This window comes from Colius striatus, chromosome 6 (genome assembly GCF_028858725.1).
Source record: "Colius striatus isolate bColStr4 chromosome 6, bColStr4.1.hap1, whole genome shotgun sequence".
In the NCBI taxonomy this organism is placed as follows: domain Eukaryota; kingdom Metazoa; phylum Chordata; class Aves; order Coliiformes; family Coliidae; genus Colius; species Colius striatus.
Genome location: NC_084764.1, coordinates 2,373,257 through 2,392,589, shown reverse-complemented (window position 1 = coordinate 2,392,589; position 19,333 = coordinate 2,373,257). Strand labels below are relative to the sequence as shown.

Below are 19,333 nucleotides of genomic sequence, written 5' to 3'. Positions count from 1 at the left end.
GAGGTGAATGCAGGGTTTTATTTTAATTGGAGTATTTCATCCCTCATGCTTGAAAGAGAAAGAAATCATTAGAAAGCTGAGGAAAGTAGTTTGCACTGTGTGGAAGCTCCTAGAAGAAGGGGAGGCTGCACCTGACATGAAAGAAGCCGTGGCTTGTACACAGCTATCAAAAAATGCAGCTTCTTTGGTGAAACAGAATGGTGATCTGCTCTAAATGTGAACTGTAATGGATGTGTGAGTGACTTCCCATACAATATTGCCCATTCTGTTATACCAGGAGTGACCTGGAAAGGAGAAGATGAGAGTTTGATGCATACTGCGTGTTGAGAAATGAGCTCCCAGAGTCTGCCACAGCTTAGGCACTTCTTTAATAGGCATTTAGTAGGGAAGGTTGGTCTCTGCTCCTGCCTTCTTCACAGGCCATGACATGCATCCCATTCTCATAGGAAAACTGACATCTGCATGTAAAAAGGCCAAACATCACAAACTGTGATGGAGGAGAGGAGTGTTAGAGTGTGTAGGTTGGCTGTTAAAGAAATACCAGCTAGCCCTGAGAAGTGGATATGATTCTGTGCTCAGATAGCCAAAAGATCCAAAGGTCCCAGCCAATCTGAACAGTGAGAGCCCTTCTGCCTCCAGCTCAAGCTGTGTTTCTAGCCACAGCTGGTCTCCAAAGCTTCAGAGAAAGGTGAGTGCCTTTGCTCTTCTCTAACCTGCTGATCCTTACCCTTGCTTTAAAATAGCTAAAAAAGTGTTTGCAAACATCTGTCTTATGCTGTGACCAGCAGAAACCTTGGCACTGAGGATTGGAGCTGGGAGTGCAGTGTGTGCAGGAGGGTAACCAGCTAACAGCAGCTGGGCTTGCTGACAGCAATGACTGCAGAGGTGACACCCCACGAGTGACATCTCAGCAGTCAGTGCTTAAAGCCTGAGTTGTCCTGATCCTTCCCAGCTGTTCTTTCCAACAAACAGTGCAGGTTTTTGTCCACACTATTTGAAGGTTGTGCCTTGAACCTTCTAACTGGTCAGTCTAACTGTGCTGATAACAGTACCTCAGGTAATACTACACTCTGCTGGATATTTCCCTCTGTGAAGAGACATCTTTTGCTGCCTTTCCACCTTCATTTCACCAGGCCATGCAGGCTGAGATCTTTTAGTATACACCATGCTGTTTCTCTGCTTTTTTTTCATGAAGTCTTTGAGGATAATGCAACCATGTCTCATGTCATGTTACAACCATTTGCCTACAAACTAAGTGCAGAAGTTTGCATCTGAAACGAGCTGAACTGAAACCCATTTCCCTGCACACAGGTAGAAACACTGAGTGTCTTTTCCCCATTCTTGAACAATGTTCTTTGGACTCTTTGAAAATGGACTTGCAAAGGAAAAAAGATGATAGGATATCCTTAAGTAAGATGCTTCTTTCCAGTGTGTAACTGGTTTAGTTTTCTTGGTTGGTTTTTGCTGGGAAGATGCTCCTGGGTGCTCTTCACTGTACATAACCACTTCATGTTCTTCTCTTCAAGGAAAAAAAACTGATCTGGAGATGAAATGTTGAACTGTTCATGAGCTTTGAAATTCTGGCTGAATTCTTTTTGTCATGGGAGGTTTTTGCATGTGTTGTTTGTACCAAACTCTAAGAGTTGTGATAAGCCTTCTCTTAAAATGGGTAGCAACAAGGTCTTGTGAGTTGAAAGGAAATGTACTGCCTGCTTTCAGCTGAGATGAACACAGCTGTTTATGAGATCACTGAGTGTAATCTCTAGCTTGTAAAGTGTGAATGAGCAGCTTGTACTGTGTGCAGCAGGTCGAGGAGTTGGTGCCTTAATAACTTTATGTCTGTGTCTTCTTTGGACTGATCTGGGTTCCTGAGATACCATCTGAATTGACATCTGGAAGGTTAAAGAAATGGGGAATTGTGAGATATCTTTAATGAGGCATTGACTTTTCTGAGGGAATAATGTTTAAGGATGCAAAAACTGGTGTCTGCAAGTGTGTGAACCCACTTCTGCCCCAGATGGGTAGGTGGAAACACGTCTACATCTAGTGAGACATTCAAACCTCATGTGTGCTTTGCAAATCACTTTCTGGGAGTGAGTGAGTACAATTTCTTCTGTGGTTGTGGTAACTTCTGGAAAGCTGTGGATCTCTAGACAAGTGCAATCATTTTTCAAGTACAAAACTTTGGGTCAAACCATGTAATGATGGAAACAATCAAGATGGATGTAAATACATCATTGCATGGTTTCCTAAAGCCAGTGTGAACAACCACAGGAGCACAGAACCAGCTTCATGTTCTGTCATGGGAGGATGGAAAAACAAAGCAGCTCATCATCTAGAACTGTGCTTGATAAAAACTGAAGTGTTTTTGAGTGAGAATATTCAAAGCTAGAAATGTCCAAGTGGATGGGGGGAGGAAAATGAATAATGTCTATATAATGTCTTAATGTCTATTTAAGTCTATAATGAATAGACTTAAATGCTCCTCTGGGTTGTCCCACCCATGACATTCTGTTTTACATTCTGTTTTTCAGTCTGGACTATCCTGATGGCATTATTACCAATGGAGTACTAGTGGTAATGTATATTTCTTACACTCTTTCTTGTGCTTGCATCACAAATGTTCATGTTTTGAACTCTGTGTCAAAGCTGAGAAAAAGATCTGTTGCTGGCACTCAGGATCATTGTTTTCATGTCACTACAGTTCAGTGCCACCTGCAAATGCACTCTGAGCACCCATGTGGCACCCATTTTGTTCTAGAAGCTTGAATCTCCTACCCATTATTCCCACATGAATGAAGAGAGTGCTAAAAGCCTCATAAAAGGAGTCTCATATCTCAGCACATGTATTATTTTGAATAGGTCTCCTCTTCTTTGCTTAACTATCTCTCCAAGCTCCTGCAGCTCTCTACTTTTCAGACTTAGCAAAAAGATCCTGTGTCATTGTTGCTCTCATGTTATCTGAAGGCATAATAGCAGGTGGTAATCATGTTGCACATTGATAACTAGATGAGTTGGTTGAGAGCAGGATGAATCACTTGCAGTGACATAGACACTCTTCTCAATCCCTATTTATCCTCTCTTGCTACACAGGCACGCCAGGTTTCCTGTTTGGAGGTTAGAGTGGATACAAGGAAGCTAAAGCAGCAGTCCACAAGTGAGGTTATTGCTTCATTGACCTCTTGTTATTTGTGTTGTCATTCAGTCATTACAACAGATGTTGGGAAAACTAATCACTTGCTGCACACGTTCCTCTAGCTGTGTCACATACTTCTCACCGTGCCCCACCTTGCAGAAAGATTGGATCTGTCAAGGTTCAAGTTAAGCCAAGCATTTAGTTCCAAGGCAAATCTTCAATTGGTGCCAAAATAGCCACATATATACCAGAATCCAAAACTTGGGGGGAAATGTATCAGTTCTCTTTGGTTTTTGCATGTTCAAGGGGAGGTTTTAACATGAAGTTGGGGCATCTTTGAAAACGACCCTTAAATTGATGTGTAAAATTCCTGTGCTTCATGCTTAATTTGGGTTGGAGCATCTACAAAGTTTCTGCTCATTCAGGCTTCTGATGGAGGTCTTTTTCTTTCTGGTTGCTTGAGCAGACATAATGAGCTTAAACTCTGAAGTGGGAATGGAAAATGGTTACCAAAGGAGTCTGCACAAAACGCAAACCAAGACCAAATCAGGACTTTGCCTGTGAAATGTTGCTCTGATAAATCCAGCAGGACTCTTCACCAGTCTTTAAGTTCATTCAAATAGCTCGTGCTCATGGAGCAAATATCAAATTGTGGCTGCTCTGGGATAATTTACCAACAGAAAATCAACCTTCATGAAGAGAATGGTGACAATGGCTGGGTTGTGGTGTAGGAGCTCTCAGCCTGAGGTGTAACATGGGGAGGAGAAGTTAGGGACCTAAAATGATATGCCTTTTGGCTCTGATCTTGCAAGAGAACAACACACAATCTCTCTGTAAGGATAAAGGCTTTCACAGCCTATGGGTTGGCAGATTGTTTCAGTTTTGCTCATATAAAAGCCTGTGTCAAGCAATCTGCTGAACTTTGGGGCTTGAATCATCTGGCTGTTGTATCAGGCACAACATAGTGTCAACTGTATGTGATGAACCAGAACAGACTGACATCAAAGAAGTGACTCTCTTATTCCATGTGAACGATCCAAAAATGCCTTTCAACAGATGCTGCTTGAAACCTAAGGCTGGGGTTTGTTTATTTGTGGCAAGCACCTGCCAAATTTAATGCTGCAGTATTCCAGAAACATGTGATTCCTGCATGTCAATGATTGATACACATCCACCAAGATGTCTTATATGTCAGTTTTAAACCAGTTTTGGCCACTCAATGTCTATTTAACCATCAGTTTTGGCCACTCAATGTCTATTTAACCATCAGTTTTGGCCACTCAATGTCTATTTAATCATCATGGTGTAAGGGTCAGACAAAAAGTGTTTAGATTGTGTTTATTAGTTGTATGTGTTTGCTTGGGATACTGAAAATTCTCTTTGTTCACCCCCTCTGTGTTTAGACCAGGAGCTCACATTTACAGTGAAAGGATCCCATGAAGGAAGCCAGAAGGTTTTGCTGGACTCTGATCCCAGCCTTAGGATTGTTGTCTTTCACTGTGTCATAAATGACCAGACAAGACTAGATATCACGTTACCAGAAGAGGTATGTTCTCCTTCTTTATGTCATCATTAGCATGAATGGAACTAGAAGTAGTAATTAATGTAACCAATGAGCTGAAGTTGTACAGAGGACAAACCTTTCCCAAGTGCATCCCTGGCACTTTCTGCATTGTTTCAGTTGGCAGGTGGAAATGAGACAGAGAAATCCAACGTTCTTTCTCTCCCCCTGAATTCACTCCCTCTGCAGAAGGAGGTGATACTAGAAGAGGTGAGTGCCATGAACCTTTTGAAACTATCTCCAAGTTGTGCTTAAGATTGTCCTGCTAGAAATGAAGCCAGCAAGTGAACAAAGCCACTGTGTGAAACTCTGCAGCTATTTATTGAAACTGTTGAAAGAACTAAGACTGTCACACTCACTTTTAAGGAAGCAGGTGTCAAAAAGCATTGCAAACATGCCCCCCAAAACTAGAATTAAGTGGTTTCAAGGAACAAAATACATCTGTCCTAGGCACATACATTCAAAAATGTCTTTTGGGGTATTGGAGGAGTTCAGTTCAGTCTTAACTTGTCTAAATGTTGCAACTGAGAGTGCTTTTGGATGTGTTTTCTTGGCCTTTCTTATTGATAGCTTGCCACATTCTTGTTGCTCCTTCCACTGGGAGTGTGCAAGCTTGTGGCACAGTAACTGCCCCAAACAGGCAGCCTTGTTAGGTAACAGAGCACCCCAGAGCAGGGAGTGAGGTTAACTGTAACAAAACAGTGTCCTGAGCCATGTGAGCTATTATTTGAGAGCTTCCTCTATTACTATATGAACATTGCCTGAGCCTGAAGGAAAGAAATGGTGCAGAACTTGGTGGTAACCATCTTTACTTTCTGGCTTTCTAGGATCATTCCTTTCACTTGTGCTTGACAGCAAGAAAATGGTAAGATAACCTCTTTTTATCCTATTATCCAGGATGACTGTAAACCAGTTATCTAGGTTTTTTTTCCATGGTAGGTGGAGAGATGAACGTGTGCCACGTGAGTGCTCTGTCCTGTACTCACGTGGTGCCTGAGGTAAGTGCAGCTGCAGAAGCACCCAGCTCAGGATGAGTTCATGAGCCTTGGTAGGTTTCTTCAGGGTAAACGGTCCTATTTTCAGCCTGCTCTTCTGAAACATGATCAGAACTGCACTACTCACATAGTAATTGTGCTGAATGCTTGTGCACGGTGACTGAAATAAACTCCATCCCCTTTTGACTTGGCAAAGTCACCAGAACACACACAGGGCAGCTTGACTTCAGCCCCTTCTGCTTTACAGAGCAGAGACCACACCAGCTACACCTCTGCCAACCCACTTGCACGGAGCAAACTGCACCAGTGATGGGTAAAACTCAAGCCAATGGGGTTTTTATGCTCCAGCTACAAACTTCCCTTGGTTCACAGCATCCTTACTGTTGGGTGAGACACAGCAAGGGGAAGCAAGGTGGATTTTCAGAGCATGGGGGTAGTTTGTATAGATGCAATTCAGACCATAGGAAGAAGAGCTACCTGCTCAATCTCAGCCCATAATATGTGGAGATGTAAATCTAACAGACCCAGATTTACAGAGACAGCAGGGGGCATGTCAGTCCACAGCTAAGAAAGTTGTTTATTTCTATCAGGTCAAGGAATTGACCTTAATTCCATTTTCCAAATGACACTGGGATGTCCCAAATGTGCTGGAGGACAGTTTAGTATCATGAACCTTTGAAACATCCACTCCATCCTTGTGAAATGTTGCTGAAAGCTTGGTTCAGGACAGAGTTTGCAGCCACCAGAGGGTGATGTGACCCAGATTTGATCAATAGTGAATGCTCTTCACAGTAACAAGTGGATTTGTGGTCTTGAGGGCACAAAACAGCTGCCAGTTGATTGGGTTTGTACCTTCTTTCTGCCATTTCTTTTTCTAAGGGACTTTGTGCTTCACATTTGCCAAGGGAAACAGAATTGAGTGTGGCTGCCCATGTGGAAAAACTGATGGATCTTCTGATCTATTTGCAGGCTGAAGCTGGCAAACTGCTTACCTAGAAATCTATCCAGCACACAGGTGAAAGGCTGGATTACACAGAGGCTGAGCAGTGGGGGTGATGTTTGTTCTGCAGTTCAAGCTCCACCACACAGCTCATTAAGACCTTCACTTTAAATGCTGGTAGTGAGCTGTTAAAATCAGACCTGATCTAGGTGAAGCTGCTTCTGCAGGGGGGTTGGACTGGATGATCTCTAAAGGTCCCTTCCAACCCTACCACTCTATGAACAGGCAATGGTGTCACCCCTTGAGTTGTCCAGGATGTCATAGTGATTTAAAGGAATGGATACAGAACAGAACTACTCCTGAAACGACCCCTTTTGGTCACATTTCCCTGGCTTTGTGGGTCTTGTCCCTGTGCCTGTATTCACAGGAGATCTAAATCCTCTTCATCCTCACTACTGCTCCTTGCTGGCAACAGAAACGTTCTGGTTTCCTTCTGTGCCTTGATCAATAAGCAAACTTGGCAAAGAACTTTGTTGTACAGATGACTTGTGGAGTTTACTGACTTTAACTGCCCTCCAGGGCTTAAAATCAGTTCTAAATGACACGTGCATTCATCTGTCCCCTTGTCTGTTCCAGCTCAGGAGACCTTGATGTGCGCTTGGGGTTTAATCTGTGCAAGGAGGAGCAGGAGTTCTTGAGGAAAAGGAAGAAATACGTTGCTGCTGCCCTGAAAAAGATTCTTCATTTGGAGGAGGATCTGAAAGAGCATGAGGCAAGCCAACACAGTGTCTGGTAGCAACTCCTCTCTGGGGATAAGGGCCTGTCACACCAATTGAAACCACCCCCCACCCCAGTTTAATTGATCCTGCTGTTCTGAGGCAGGCCTGACCAGATGGGGCAAGGGATGAGCAAGGGAAACTGTAGCTGTAGGGAATGTGGGATAAGGCCTTTACAGCCCCCCTAACATCTCAACAGATCCTCAGTTCACCCATTCCTGTTTATTCTTGATGTTACTCAGGAGTGCCAGGAGGAAAACAGCGTGCAGCCCTGGAACAGCTTTAGGGATGCTGCCTGGGAAGCAGCGTGCCTCGGCTCACTGCCAGAGAGAAGATGTGGGCTGATGGCATCTTTAAAAGGTTCTGCAGGAAGGAAGTGAAAATTTTCACACAGGCTTGTGAATAAACACAATTTCTGTGGTTTCTGCAGCAGCAGAAGGGTGTTGTTAGGAAAACTGGCTGCTGGCTGGAAGAGTGTATCTTCCACCTTTGAGTTGTGGAGGTGAAACAGCCGAGTAGAAGTGGAGCATCAGTTTTGAGAGGTTGTTTTTTTTTTGGTTGGGTTTTTGGTTTTCAGCTTGATAGAATGGGAGAAACGTTTTCTTCAAGGAGCAGTTAGATGTTCTCCAGGTGGTGTGTGAGCACCCACAGTGCCCAGGATGCTAACGGAAGCAAAGGCTGTGCTAGGTCAGGCAAAGAGTGCAATTACACTTGTGCCTGGCCCCTGGAGTGAGGGGAAGCCCTATCAATGCTTGTGCTTCAGGATATAAAGTAATTAGTGGCCAGGAAGGCTCTGGCTATTGTGTGCTCTAGCTGATTACAGGGTGTTGTGCTGTTCCTCTGAGACACTGCTCATTGTTAGAGGCAGAATCACGGATCCTTACTCTGCTCCAGCACGGTAAATCCTGTATTTCCCATGACTGCTCCTAATAATACACTATGAGAAGAATTCCAGGGTGATGAGGTTGATTTCCAATTATGTAGTTAGTAAACAGACTCCCTCCCACCTGGTCTGAGTGGGTGAGACATGAGCCTTCCCTTTCCCAGCCATCAGGTGGAAGCCTTTTGCAACCATCACATCCTTTTTGCATCCCTGCTTGTATCAGTGCCTGTTATCTGATACCAATGACTGTATCTGCAGCAAGAAGGGTTGCTTTTCTCTAATAGATCTTCTCTCCTTGTGCCTTCCTGTGTTGCTCAGGTGCCTGTTGTGGCCATCACCACGACAGGGGGAGGGACCAGGTCGCTGACAGCGATGTACGGCAGCCTGCTGGGTCTCCAGAAGCTCAACCTCTTGGATTGCATCACCTACATCGGTGGTTTATCGGGTACCACATGGTGAGAATGACCCAAACAAGGTTGATGTTTGTACTCTCTGCTCAGTACTGTGGGCTATTTGCACAGCACCATCAGTTCATGTGGCACTTCTCAAAGCAAAAGCGTTTCTGTGGTCCCCCACAATCTCCTCTGTGTCCACCTAGAGCAAAGTAACAAAGCACACACCATAAGAGATCAATTGTGACATTCCTCAGCTGCTTTTGTCCCCACACTGACACAGCCTGTGCTGATATTTTCCTGTCAATGCACTATTACCTTCTCATATTTTATCAATTATACCTTAGACTGAATGCAACGAGTTTGTCTTTAGACTGGAAATTGAAGGAAGATGGAAAGAAGAATTTCCACCTGCCCATTTGCTGGCTATTCTCACTTCCATTTTGGACTTAGAGTGCACCTCCACTTGGTAAAAGATATCTTTGGGGCTAGTGGAATGAATACTGTCACAGTCAACTGAATCACACTGAGTTACTGACCTTGGAGAAGCTGCAGCTAGGGTTGCTCGTTGTCAAGTGCTTCCTTCTCCCAGTGAGCATATGGCAGATGGTGTCACACTTAACTTCAAGTGGGTTCTAGGTGGCTCTGCTTCTCCACACCTGGGTGGAACTGGAGAGGTTTTGGCATTGAAGTGACTGTCCTTTAATATAAGTGAAAATCAGGTTTGTCTCAATGAGAGTCTTTTAACTTCTCTGTAGAGAGGTGAAGATCTGAGTGTACCTGTCTGTGCTGTGATTTCAAGGAGGCAAGTAAGAATGGCTGTACCAGCACATGCCCAAGACCCAATAGCTGCTCTGTTCTCTCACTGGCAGGAGCTGTTAGCAGATACCCAGGAGCAAATGTAGGCTGAGAGCAAACTACCAGTGACTGCTCCCTAGAACAGAACACTCACCACCTTCCAGCAAATGGATTGTTTGAGGACTTAGAGAGTTGTTGTATTCAATAAACCTGGGTGTCTGGTTTTCTCAGCCTGGTTCTGAGCCCACATACACTTTTATCATCAAAGTCAGGAGAGCTTGGAGGTTTTGTTTGCTCTTGAAGTAAGAGTATGCCAAGTGTGTCCAGCTTTCAGTTGTGAACCCCATGAGGATTAAGCAACAGGCAAACAGGTTGCACAGAAGTGCTCAGCAGGCAAAGCACAGCATTACTTCTCTTTCATGCTCTCCTTTTAACATTTCCTCAGGACAATGGCAAACTTATATGAAGATGCTAATTGGTCCCAAAAATACCTGGAGGATGCAATCAAGGAAGCTCGTAAGCAAGTCACCAAATCCAAGACCTGCTGTTTTACTTTGGATTGCCTGAAATACTATTATAATGACTTGATGGAGAGGACTAAAGAAGGACATAACACTTCTTTCATAGACCTTTGGGGACTTGTCATTGAATCCATGCTTCATGATAAGGTATTGATGAACTTTGATGAGCTGATGAGCTTTTATAGCTAGAAGAGATCCTAATGCAAACAATCAGTTGAGTGATTAATTAGGTTCTGTATCTTCAGATGCATTATTAAAACACTGTTCAGGCTTTAAAGTGAAGTTGAAGGAGCCATGGCTTTGCAGTACAAGGGTATTCTTCCTTCTTAAAGAAAGAAAAACCCTGAGGACAAAAATGTTTAGAGTGTAAATGAATTGCTTTGGTCATGAAATATTCTGACTGGGCCCTGAGAAATGGGAATCATGTTTCATTAGTGGAAATGAGAGAGTTGGGCAGAGAGGAACCTCATGAGGTTTAACAAGGGCAAGTGCAGAGTCCTGCAGCTGGGAAGGAACAACCCCCTGCAGCAGCACAGGCTGGGGGTGACCTGCTGGAGAGCAGCTCTGCAGAGACAGACCTGGGAGTGCTGATTGATGATAAACTGACCATGGGCCAGCAATGTGCCCTCGTGGGCAAGAAGCCAATGGCAGCCTGGGATGCACAAGAGGAGTGTGGGCAGCAGGTCGAGGGAGGTTCTGCTCCCACTCTACTCTGCCCTGGTGAGGCCTCATCTGGAGTCCTGTGTCCAGTTCTGGGCTCCTCAGCTCCAGAGGGACAGGGAACTGCTGGAGAGAGGCCAGTGCAGGGACATCAAGATGATCAGGGGACTGGAGCATCTTTCATATGAGGAAAGGCTGTGGGATCTGGGGCTGTTTAGTCTGGAGAAGAGGAGACTGAGGGGGGATCTTATTAACATTTACAAATATCTAAAGGGTGGGTGTCAGGAGGTTGGGACATCCCTTTTTTTCTGTTGTATCCAGTGACAGGACAAGGGGTGATGGGATGAAGCTGGAACACAAACAGTTCCACTTAAATATAAGAGAAAGCTCTTTCCCTGTTTCAGTGAGGGAGCCCTGGCACAGGCTGCCCAGAGGGGTTGTGGAGGCTCCTTCCTTGGAGGGCTTCCAGACCCACTTGGACCTATGTGACCTGATCTAGTGAACCTGCTGGTTGGGCTGGATGATCTCTAGAGGTCCCTTCCAACCCCTACCATTCCATGCTAAAGTGACTTAGTTACAAGCTGCACATGGAAATGATGCAAACAGCATGAAAGACCATTCTCTAAATACGTTATCAAGCTTGAAGGAAGAGTGATAGAAGTTTTGGTGTCTGAAGTAGTTTCTGGTTTGTGTTTACACAAGGAAGTTTTGAATTGTCACGTGCAATAGAATATATTCTTGCAAAATACCTTAAAAGATGATCAGCTCTGCTGAGACTCAGTGGAAAAAAAACACCTTTCCTTTCAGTTAGCCATGTATTTATTTCTTCCTGGGAATGTTGGGTTTTTTTACCTTGATGAATCTACAGCCAGCTTCTCTGCATATCTCAGTCTGGGAACTGACAGGGTGTAGCTGCTTCTGATCTTACACTTGCCAAATCTGGAATAGCCTTGGGTAGGTGTTTCTGAACAATCCAGTGAGCTGAGAACAGAAAGGAGAACCTGGATAAAGCTGATGAAAACTTCTTCAGGGTGAGGGAGCACTGGCAGGGGCTGCCCAGATGGGCTGTGGATTCTCCTTCTCTGCAGACATTCCAACCCAGCTGGATGAGCTCCTGTGTGCCCTGCTCTAGGTGGTGCTGCTCTGGCAGGGGGGTTGCACTGGATGAGCTTTGCAGCTCCCTTCCAACCCTTAAGATTCTGTGATTTTTGAGTGCAAGTTGTTTTCTCACCCCATTCCATTAAGCATTTCTAATCCCAACCAGAAAGACGAGCACAGACTCTCGGACCAGCGGCAGGCAGTGGATAACGGTCAGAACCCGCTGCCCATCTATGTGGCCATCAACCTCAAGTCCAACTACAGTGCTCAGGCATTCAGAGGTAATGGGTGGGATTTAGATTTCCTAACAGCTTCATAAGCCAGTTCAGCTGACATAAGAGTAAATGCATGTGAATCAGGTTTAACAATGCAACAGTCCCTCTCATCTTAATTGCCAAAAGACCCCTCAGCTTTTAGAACTTCAGACAAGTGACAAGCCCTTCAGAAGAAGCAATCCAGACATGTGTAGTCACTAGAACTGGAGTGTTCTGTGAAGCAAAAACAGAGTTATACCACAGAAGTTCTACCACAAAACTCCCAATTTATCCTGGTGACAAAACCCTTGCAACGACTCCAGTTCTTATGGTGGTTCCACATGGGCTTGGCTTGAATAATTAAGAGGAAAACTCTGGATTTGGGGGTCCAGAGGCAGGAAAATCCCTGATTCCTCTAGTATGAATTTTCCCAGTGTTGTTTAATGTGAGTAGCTGAGTACATGACACCAGATGAATGCTAAGCTGTCCCTGATGCCCTAAAGGGAACAAGTTACACAGGAGCAGGGTATGTATTGCTCCTGGAGTACTGCAGGCAATGTAGGTACAGCTGGAGCTGGTGTGAATGGCATATTGTGAGCCAGCCAGTGTCTTTGTCACAATTTGTTCCTGTGCTCTTGCACTCTTCTGTTTAGCTAACATATTATTGCCTTTTCATGACCTGGCTGCTGTTGCTGTAGAATGGCTGGAGTTCACTCCTTATGAAGTTGGTCTTCTGAAGTATGGAGCATCTATTCGTGCAGAACACTTTGGAAGCGAATTCTTTATGGGGAAGATGGTGAAGAGGCTCTCAGAGACTCGCATCTGCTACATGCAAGGTGACTATTAAGAGTGAAGGGTGACCCACTGGAGAGGCAGCTGGTGGGAATGGGCACATGGTCTGTGGTGAACAACACTTGGGAAGACACCAGCAAAAAGGCTGAGCAGGTGGGAGTTTGTATGAGCAAAGCCATCTGTAAGGATGCCCACAGAGATATCCATCCAGACAGACAGAAAGGATCCAAGGTGGAAGGACTGAAGCTGTGCATCAACTAGAATTCTTTCAAGACTGCTCCATCAATCAGTTTCTGTTCCCTCTTTCCCATTACAGGCATGTGGAGCAGTATATTTTCCATAGATGCAATGTATGTCTGGAACTTGGCTGTTGATTCAGAGGACTTCTGGTGCAGATGGACCAGAGACAGAGTAAAAGATATTGGTGAGATGCTTTTGTGGCTTTGGGAGGGGGGTTTTTTGTGTGTGGATTCTTTTATTTGTAGGGTTTTTTTTTACCATTGCTGTAAATTGCTAATTTTGTGTGCAATTAATGCCTAAAGAAGTGCTGCTGAAGCCAGAGAGAGAGACAGACGAGGAAAGTAAAGCAGAGGTGTCAGCTACGAGTTTCTTTTGCCTGATTAAGAACTAAACTGTGCTTCTTTGGCAATGCTCTGGCAAAGCTGTGCATTCTTCTAATAGACATACAGACACAAAACCAGTCTTCAGAGAATGGTGGGGTTGGAAAGGATCTTTAGAGATCATCCAGTCCAACCCCCCTGCAGAAGCAGGTCAGCAGAGATGTGGGAATCATCTTGTATTACGAGCACATCTTAAGATTGTTAAGTTAGGATATGGTCCTCTCTAGGCATTAACACCATCAGCAGACAAAATGGCCCTTGCAGAGGCTGTTGGAGAAAGCTTACTCCTGCTGTTAATTGCACAGGGAACCTGGAGCTGACTGTCCTCCTAACCAAGCTAATGTTTGCAGCTGGGTGTTATTCACATGCACTCTGAAGGTGTCCTGTTCAAAGGCCAGCGTTGTCCTCCTGTATGTTTTTGGGATTGGGCTCTCCCTTCCACCACACACTGCAAGAGAGGCTGAGCATCTTTTGGGGAAGCCTAGGAGGTGGCACTTCTTGCCTGGCAGCTTGCTGTCATTCCCTGTCTAAAGCTGAGTTGTGTTTGATAGGCTTTAGGGGACTGTCTTTGATTTCCCTTTGGGGTAGGGAATGGTGCCAACTGTGGTTACCAGTTACTCCCTTATTTAAAACATTGGTCTCTTCAGAAAACTGTCCTAAACTTGCAACTTCTACTTCCCTTCTTGCAGAGGAGGAGCCCTTTCTCTCCATGAATCCCTATGAGGTAGATACATGTCTGTTCACTCCCTCGAGCGTCTTCTCTTCTGTGCTGCGAGATGTCTTAACAGGACGCCCAACCATTGCACAGTATCCCAATTTCATCAGAGGCTTCCAGATGCATAACAAGTACCTGGAGAGTGAAGGATTTTCTACCTGGAAAGGCACAGTAACACAACATGTAACCTTTTGAGGAGGTTTAGGTTTGGATATTCACGTGGGATTTGCAATGAGGAGGAAGAGTCAAGATCGACTTCTGACATTCCTCTTCCCCCTTCCCCAAATGCAAGACATGAGAGCCAGATCTGAATTGCATTTCGTGTCTTGGGGTGGGTTTAGGGGTGAAATTGTGTTTGGTTTTCTGGGGATAGCATTCCAGTGTGTGAGCTCAGCCTGAGGAGGCAGGAGGGATTTCCCACTTAGGATCAAAGCCTGCCGGGAAGGAAGGGAAGGAAAAAGCTCTAGTTGCCACTCAACCCTGTCCATCTGTGCTGATATCGAGTCCAGTGGTGGCAGGGAAAAAGAGAGAAATTCTCCATTCTTCCCTCTTTATCTTTCTGCAGAGGAACAGCCAATCTTGTTTTTAACCTGTTGTAATGACTGATGTGTTTCAGACACAGTGATAGACTCCTTCCCAAACAAACTGATGGAGACAGCAGATGAGGATCTCTCCTTGGTTGATACTGGGTTTTTCATCAATACCAGTTACCCACCACTTCTGAGATCAAAGAGGGAAGTGGATGTCCTCTTGCACTTAAATTACAGTGGAGGGTCACAGACACTGGTAAGAAAAGATCATTTTCCTCATGGTCTCTTGATTTCTACCACTCACCAGGCAAAGCAACTGGCTTTCCAGTACTGGAATGAGAATTAGATGATGGTTATCTGATTTATGACTTAGATGGTTACCTTATTGATGCCCCAGTGAGTACAAAGGATATTAGAAGACAGTGATGGATACAGGCATTTAAAAATCATCCAGGTCTCCACTGCACTGGGTCCACAAGTGTTTGAATTGCTGGCTGAGAAGCGTTTTGGAGCTCTGACACTGATTTTGGTTGTCCTTGATCTCTGCAGCTTACAGAGGCAATGGAAGGACCTGATGACATTTTAACAGATTAAAGGGGAAAAACCTCTGTGTGTCTGGGCCTTTTAATCTCTTAGCAGTCTTTGGGAAACATACCAGCTGATGCCAGACTCGATTAGTGATGAAAAATAATCCGTGTTGCCTATGCAATGAGAAGAATAAAACCAAGCACAAGCTAATAGTAAATGTGGCTGTTAAAGTTCTTATTAAGGAGGTCATAAAACATGTTGCTAAATGTATTTAACAGAGAGTCATTATCAATCACAAAGTTGGCCTTAGGTGATCTTTTGAGGTCCCTTCCAACCCTCAAGATATTGATTCTGTGTGACAGAGAGATTGGGACAGTGGTAAGTCATGAAGAAGTGACACAGAAGAATCAGGGCTGATGCATCCCTTCGCCATCCTTGCAGCTTTTTGACCTTCCCCTTCTGAACCTAGTGCATTGGAATCAGAGAATCACAGAATGGTAGGGGTTGGAAGAGACCTTTAGAGATCATCTAGTCCAGCCTCCCTGCAGAAGCAGGATCACCTAGATCAGTCCTGTGGTCCATTAGCCAGTTGAAAAGAAGTGACTGTCACGTTGTTTTGCTTAAAGCAATGCAGAAACTGAGATCAACTGCAATGTCTGGTGTGCTTAAAGGCAGCTTCCAGCTGAGACTTACCATCTTCCCAGAGGAGGATTCAAGCCTTAGAGAATTCCTGTGAGCTGCTGGAGCTGCAAAACATTGGAGCTTCTGGACCTGTTCTGATTGTTTGTGTTAATTTCTTGTATTCATTCATTCATCCAGCCTCTGGATCAGATTGCAAAGTACATCACTGGGCAAGGAATTCCATTTCCCAGAATTGAGATAAGTGAGGAAGACAGGGAAAAGCTGAAGGAATGCTATGTGTTTGAAGATTCTGACAGCCCACGAGCTCCAACAGTGCTCTTTTTCCCTCTAGTAAATGACACCTTTGAGAAATACAAAGCTCCTGGTGAGTCGTCTCTGTGGCTAATGACTTCATTAAAGAGTCACCTGCCTAGTGTGTGCTCTCCATCTCATATCCAATGTCTCACTGTCATCTCTGACCTTCTTCCCAATGCTTTGCATTATCAGTCTCGTCCTTGAACAAAAGTAACTGCTCTGTGTCAGTGTGTCTGAACTGTGGGGACTGCAGAAGCTTCCCTCATACATTAGAGCTGCAAACAGGCATTTACTCCTCAACACTTACTCTAGAGATAGCATGAAGGTAAAACACTCCAAATATATCCAGCATGGATGGTGGGTTCTCAGCACAAGCTGTTTTACTCTCCACACAGGGACTTGAAGCACTGCTTACAAAACTTGGTGGTAGCCTATTTTTGTTCACAGAGCTAAAAGCAACCTTCCACACTGAGGGCTGAGTGGACAGACATCTTTGCTTTTCACGTGAACAGTGCCCCAGAGGGTGTGTGCCATCACTTCTCCTGAACTTTCAGTGAGAGGATTGCTATTTCATCCAGTGCAAGAGTTATCTTGGCTTTTCCTACTTTGGATAACAAAGACTTTGTTGTCCAGGAGCTGGTATCCAAGTGCTGCTGTTTTCATTACCAGCTGTTTGGGTTTGCATGATTTTTGGACAGAGGCTGAAGAATATGGTGCTACTAGACTTTTGCATCCCTCTGGCAAATATCTGTCCCTCCAATTCTTCCTTCTCTACCTTTAATTACTGAAAGGGCTGATATCAGCCACCCACTGCAACAAAACCTGATTGACACATCTCCTTGTGGTTCATTCCCCCTCCCCCAGGTGTGGAAAGGAGTCCTGAAGAGATGGCTGAAGGCAAAGTCGATGTCTCCACCATCCTGTCCCCATTTACAACGAGGGAAGTGTGTTTCAGTGAAAAGAACTTTGACAAACTGGTGAAACTGACTGACTACAACATCCTGAACAACGAGCAGCAGATTATTCGAGCCTTGCGCCTGGCAGTGGCACGGAGGAAGGAGAGGAAACACTAACCCACCACCTCCCAGCTTCCACCTTCCAGGCAATATTTCTTGGCTTGTCTATCAGCTGGTGAGATCAAGATGTTTGATGCTTGCCAGTGATAGCTGCAGTAGGAATCACATCACCCTGAGGACATGCTGGACACCGGTTCATCCCAGTTACACCACAGCTCAGATGACTGGAAGTCAGCAGAGCTTTCAACTTGGAAGAAGCCAATTTAATGCTTAGTTTTGTTAACTTCTTACTTTACCAATTGCTATATATTCCCCATAAATTCACATAGTGTTGGGTAAGAGAATAAAATGTGTAGCACGTGGAATTGTGACTCAAACCAGTATTGATGTGTTTGGGGGGTTTTTAATGGCTAGCAGGACAGCAACCCCTTGAATTGGAGTTTCTCTGGTCAGTAGCTTGTGTTGGTCTTGCTTAGCTTCACTATTGAAGGTTGCCATCTCTGATTGGAATGTCTGTGCCACTGTGAGGCTTTTCCTTAACTGGCTGTCTTCACTCATCTTTGAAAAGAAGTTGCTTAAGTTACTACCAGTGTTGTAAAAACCCACATGGCTTTCACCATCAATAAAAACTATGTCCAAGTGAGATCATCTCGGTTTCAAATGAGTCCTCTGAGCTGCTCTTCACAGGAACACCCATCTTCAGTTTGAGTAGTAGTCATGTTGCCCAGCTTTCCTTTCATCCTCTCTAGGAGCTGCTGCTGGCCTGTCTCACTTTATCTCCACCTGCCTTGACCGTTCCTGAAAGGTGGCTTTGCAGTTTCTTCCACTGGTTCGTTGGCCATTATGATCTTCAAGGTCTATCCCAACCAAAGGCATTCTGTGATTCTGCAAGATGAGACGTGGCTGATGGCTGAATAAGGCTGTAATAGAACAAGGCAGTGCAAGAAGGCCTTTTGACATCCCCTCCAGCCAATACTTTTTGCAACTGTTCCACACTTTTCAGGCAACCAATCTTTTCTAGGGGTTGTCCTGAGAGATGATGTTCCTCATCATCGTGGGGAAGCTGCCACAGGCTCTTGTCTCAGAGCTCTGCTCATTCTTTCACAACAGCAGCCCTGCACTGTGGAGCTGTAGTCATAGAATCATAATTCACAAAGAGACTCGTTACAGCTGCTCAAAAAAATGCTTGGGATTATCTTCCTGCTGATAATAAAGGGCTCTTGCTGTTGTAGTGAGCTTCAGACTGAGTCACCAGGGCAGGATTGGTGTTGAGATTGGGAAAGTCCTGCTTATGCTTTAAAGTGACAAATCTGGTGGTATGGAATGGAGTTCTAGGAAATGGATAGGAGTGAAAAAAGAGCTGGTGGTGTGTCTTGGAGCAATTTGGGTGGTGGGAGAGGAGGAGTGGGACATGTTTGTCACTTCTGAGCAAAGTTCGTTGTGTTCATGCACCTGAAAGGTTTGAAATGGGATGGTGTCAGCCTGCTTTCAGCTTCAGCATTGCATGTTTAAATCCAGATTATTAACCTTCCACATGTCAGGCAGCTGTAGCTGTGGTTCAGCTTCACACTACTATAACATCAGCTCATGGCCTCCTTCTGGGTCTATCTTTCCATTGGTTTCTGAGACCTTTTTTTGCTGGAGATAGAGCAGGATGGGAGATGTTTCAGCCAGTTTTACAGGGGAAACTTGCTCAAGAGAACAGGGGTGGGGAAAAAAAGCCAGATAGGAGCATGACACACTGCCTGAGCCTGATTAAACCTGCTTTTCATTAGGGCTAATTAGCCCATATTCTAACCATGACTAATTACTGTACTAACATAGGTGTGCTGCATCCCAAGTCAGCCTTGGGGTATCTCTGCATTGTGTCCTGTTGGCAGATCCAAAGCCAGCCTTCTCTCTGAGAGAGTTTCTCTTACTCTCCAGATCATTCTGCAGCTCATTCCTTCAGCTTCCTCCATATTTCAGTGTCCTCTTTTGAAACTGGGGACCAAGAGGGGTTTTTCTGCTTGTAGATGTCCCTATAATGGATAAAAGCATGCAGCAGGCTCATTTTTGAGCTGTTTGCCATCTCTCTAGGGCTATTTTCCTTTGGAGTTCCATAACTGTGAGGAGATAAAGAAGATGTGGGAACATAACAAATAATTACCATCCATTTCAACATTCATTCCATCTTCCCCAA

The 19,333-nt window shown here is 44.7% G+C and overlaps 1 protein-coding gene across 1 annotated transcript in view; it reads left to right on the top strand.

Annotated features, from left to right (window-relative positions):
• The window catches only part of LOC104553654 (cytosolic phospholipase A2 epsilon), a 30,962-nt gene extending 13,754 nt beyond the window's left edge, over positions 1 to 17,208 (top strand). Inside the window, exons 7-21 of the mRNA XM_061998568.1 lie at positions 2,535 to 2,577; positions 3,094 to 3,157; positions 4,540 to 4,682; positions 4,818 to 4,907; positions 5,525 to 5,562; positions 7,269 to 7,404; positions 8,610 to 8,746; positions 9,927 to 10,149; positions 11,927 to 12,041; positions 12,713 to 12,850; positions 13,123 to 13,230; positions 14,116 to 14,307; positions 14,758 to 14,927; positions 16,019 to 16,205; positions 17,000 to 17,208. Of these exons, the coding sequence (XP_061854552.1) occupies positions 2,535 to 2,577; positions 3,094 to 3,157; positions 4,540 to 4,682; positions 4,818 to 4,907; positions 5,525 to 5,562; positions 7,269 to 7,404; positions 8,610 to 8,746; positions 9,927 to 10,149; positions 11,927 to 12,041; positions 12,713 to 12,850; positions 13,123 to 13,230; positions 14,116 to 14,307; positions 14,758 to 14,927; positions 16,019 to 16,205; positions 17,000 to 17,208 (1,993 nt within the window). The remainder of the gene's footprint in view (positions 1 to 2,534; positions 2,578 to 3,093; positions 3,158 to 4,539; positions 4,683 to 4,817; positions 4,908 to 5,524; positions 5,563 to 7,268; positions 7,405 to 8,609; positions 8,747 to 9,926; positions 10,150 to 11,926; positions 12,042 to 12,712; positions 12,851 to 13,122; positions 13,231 to 14,115; positions 14,308 to 14,757; positions 14,928 to 16,018; positions 16,206 to 16,999) is intronic.
• Positions 17,209 to 19,333: the final 2,125 nt, after the last annotated feature.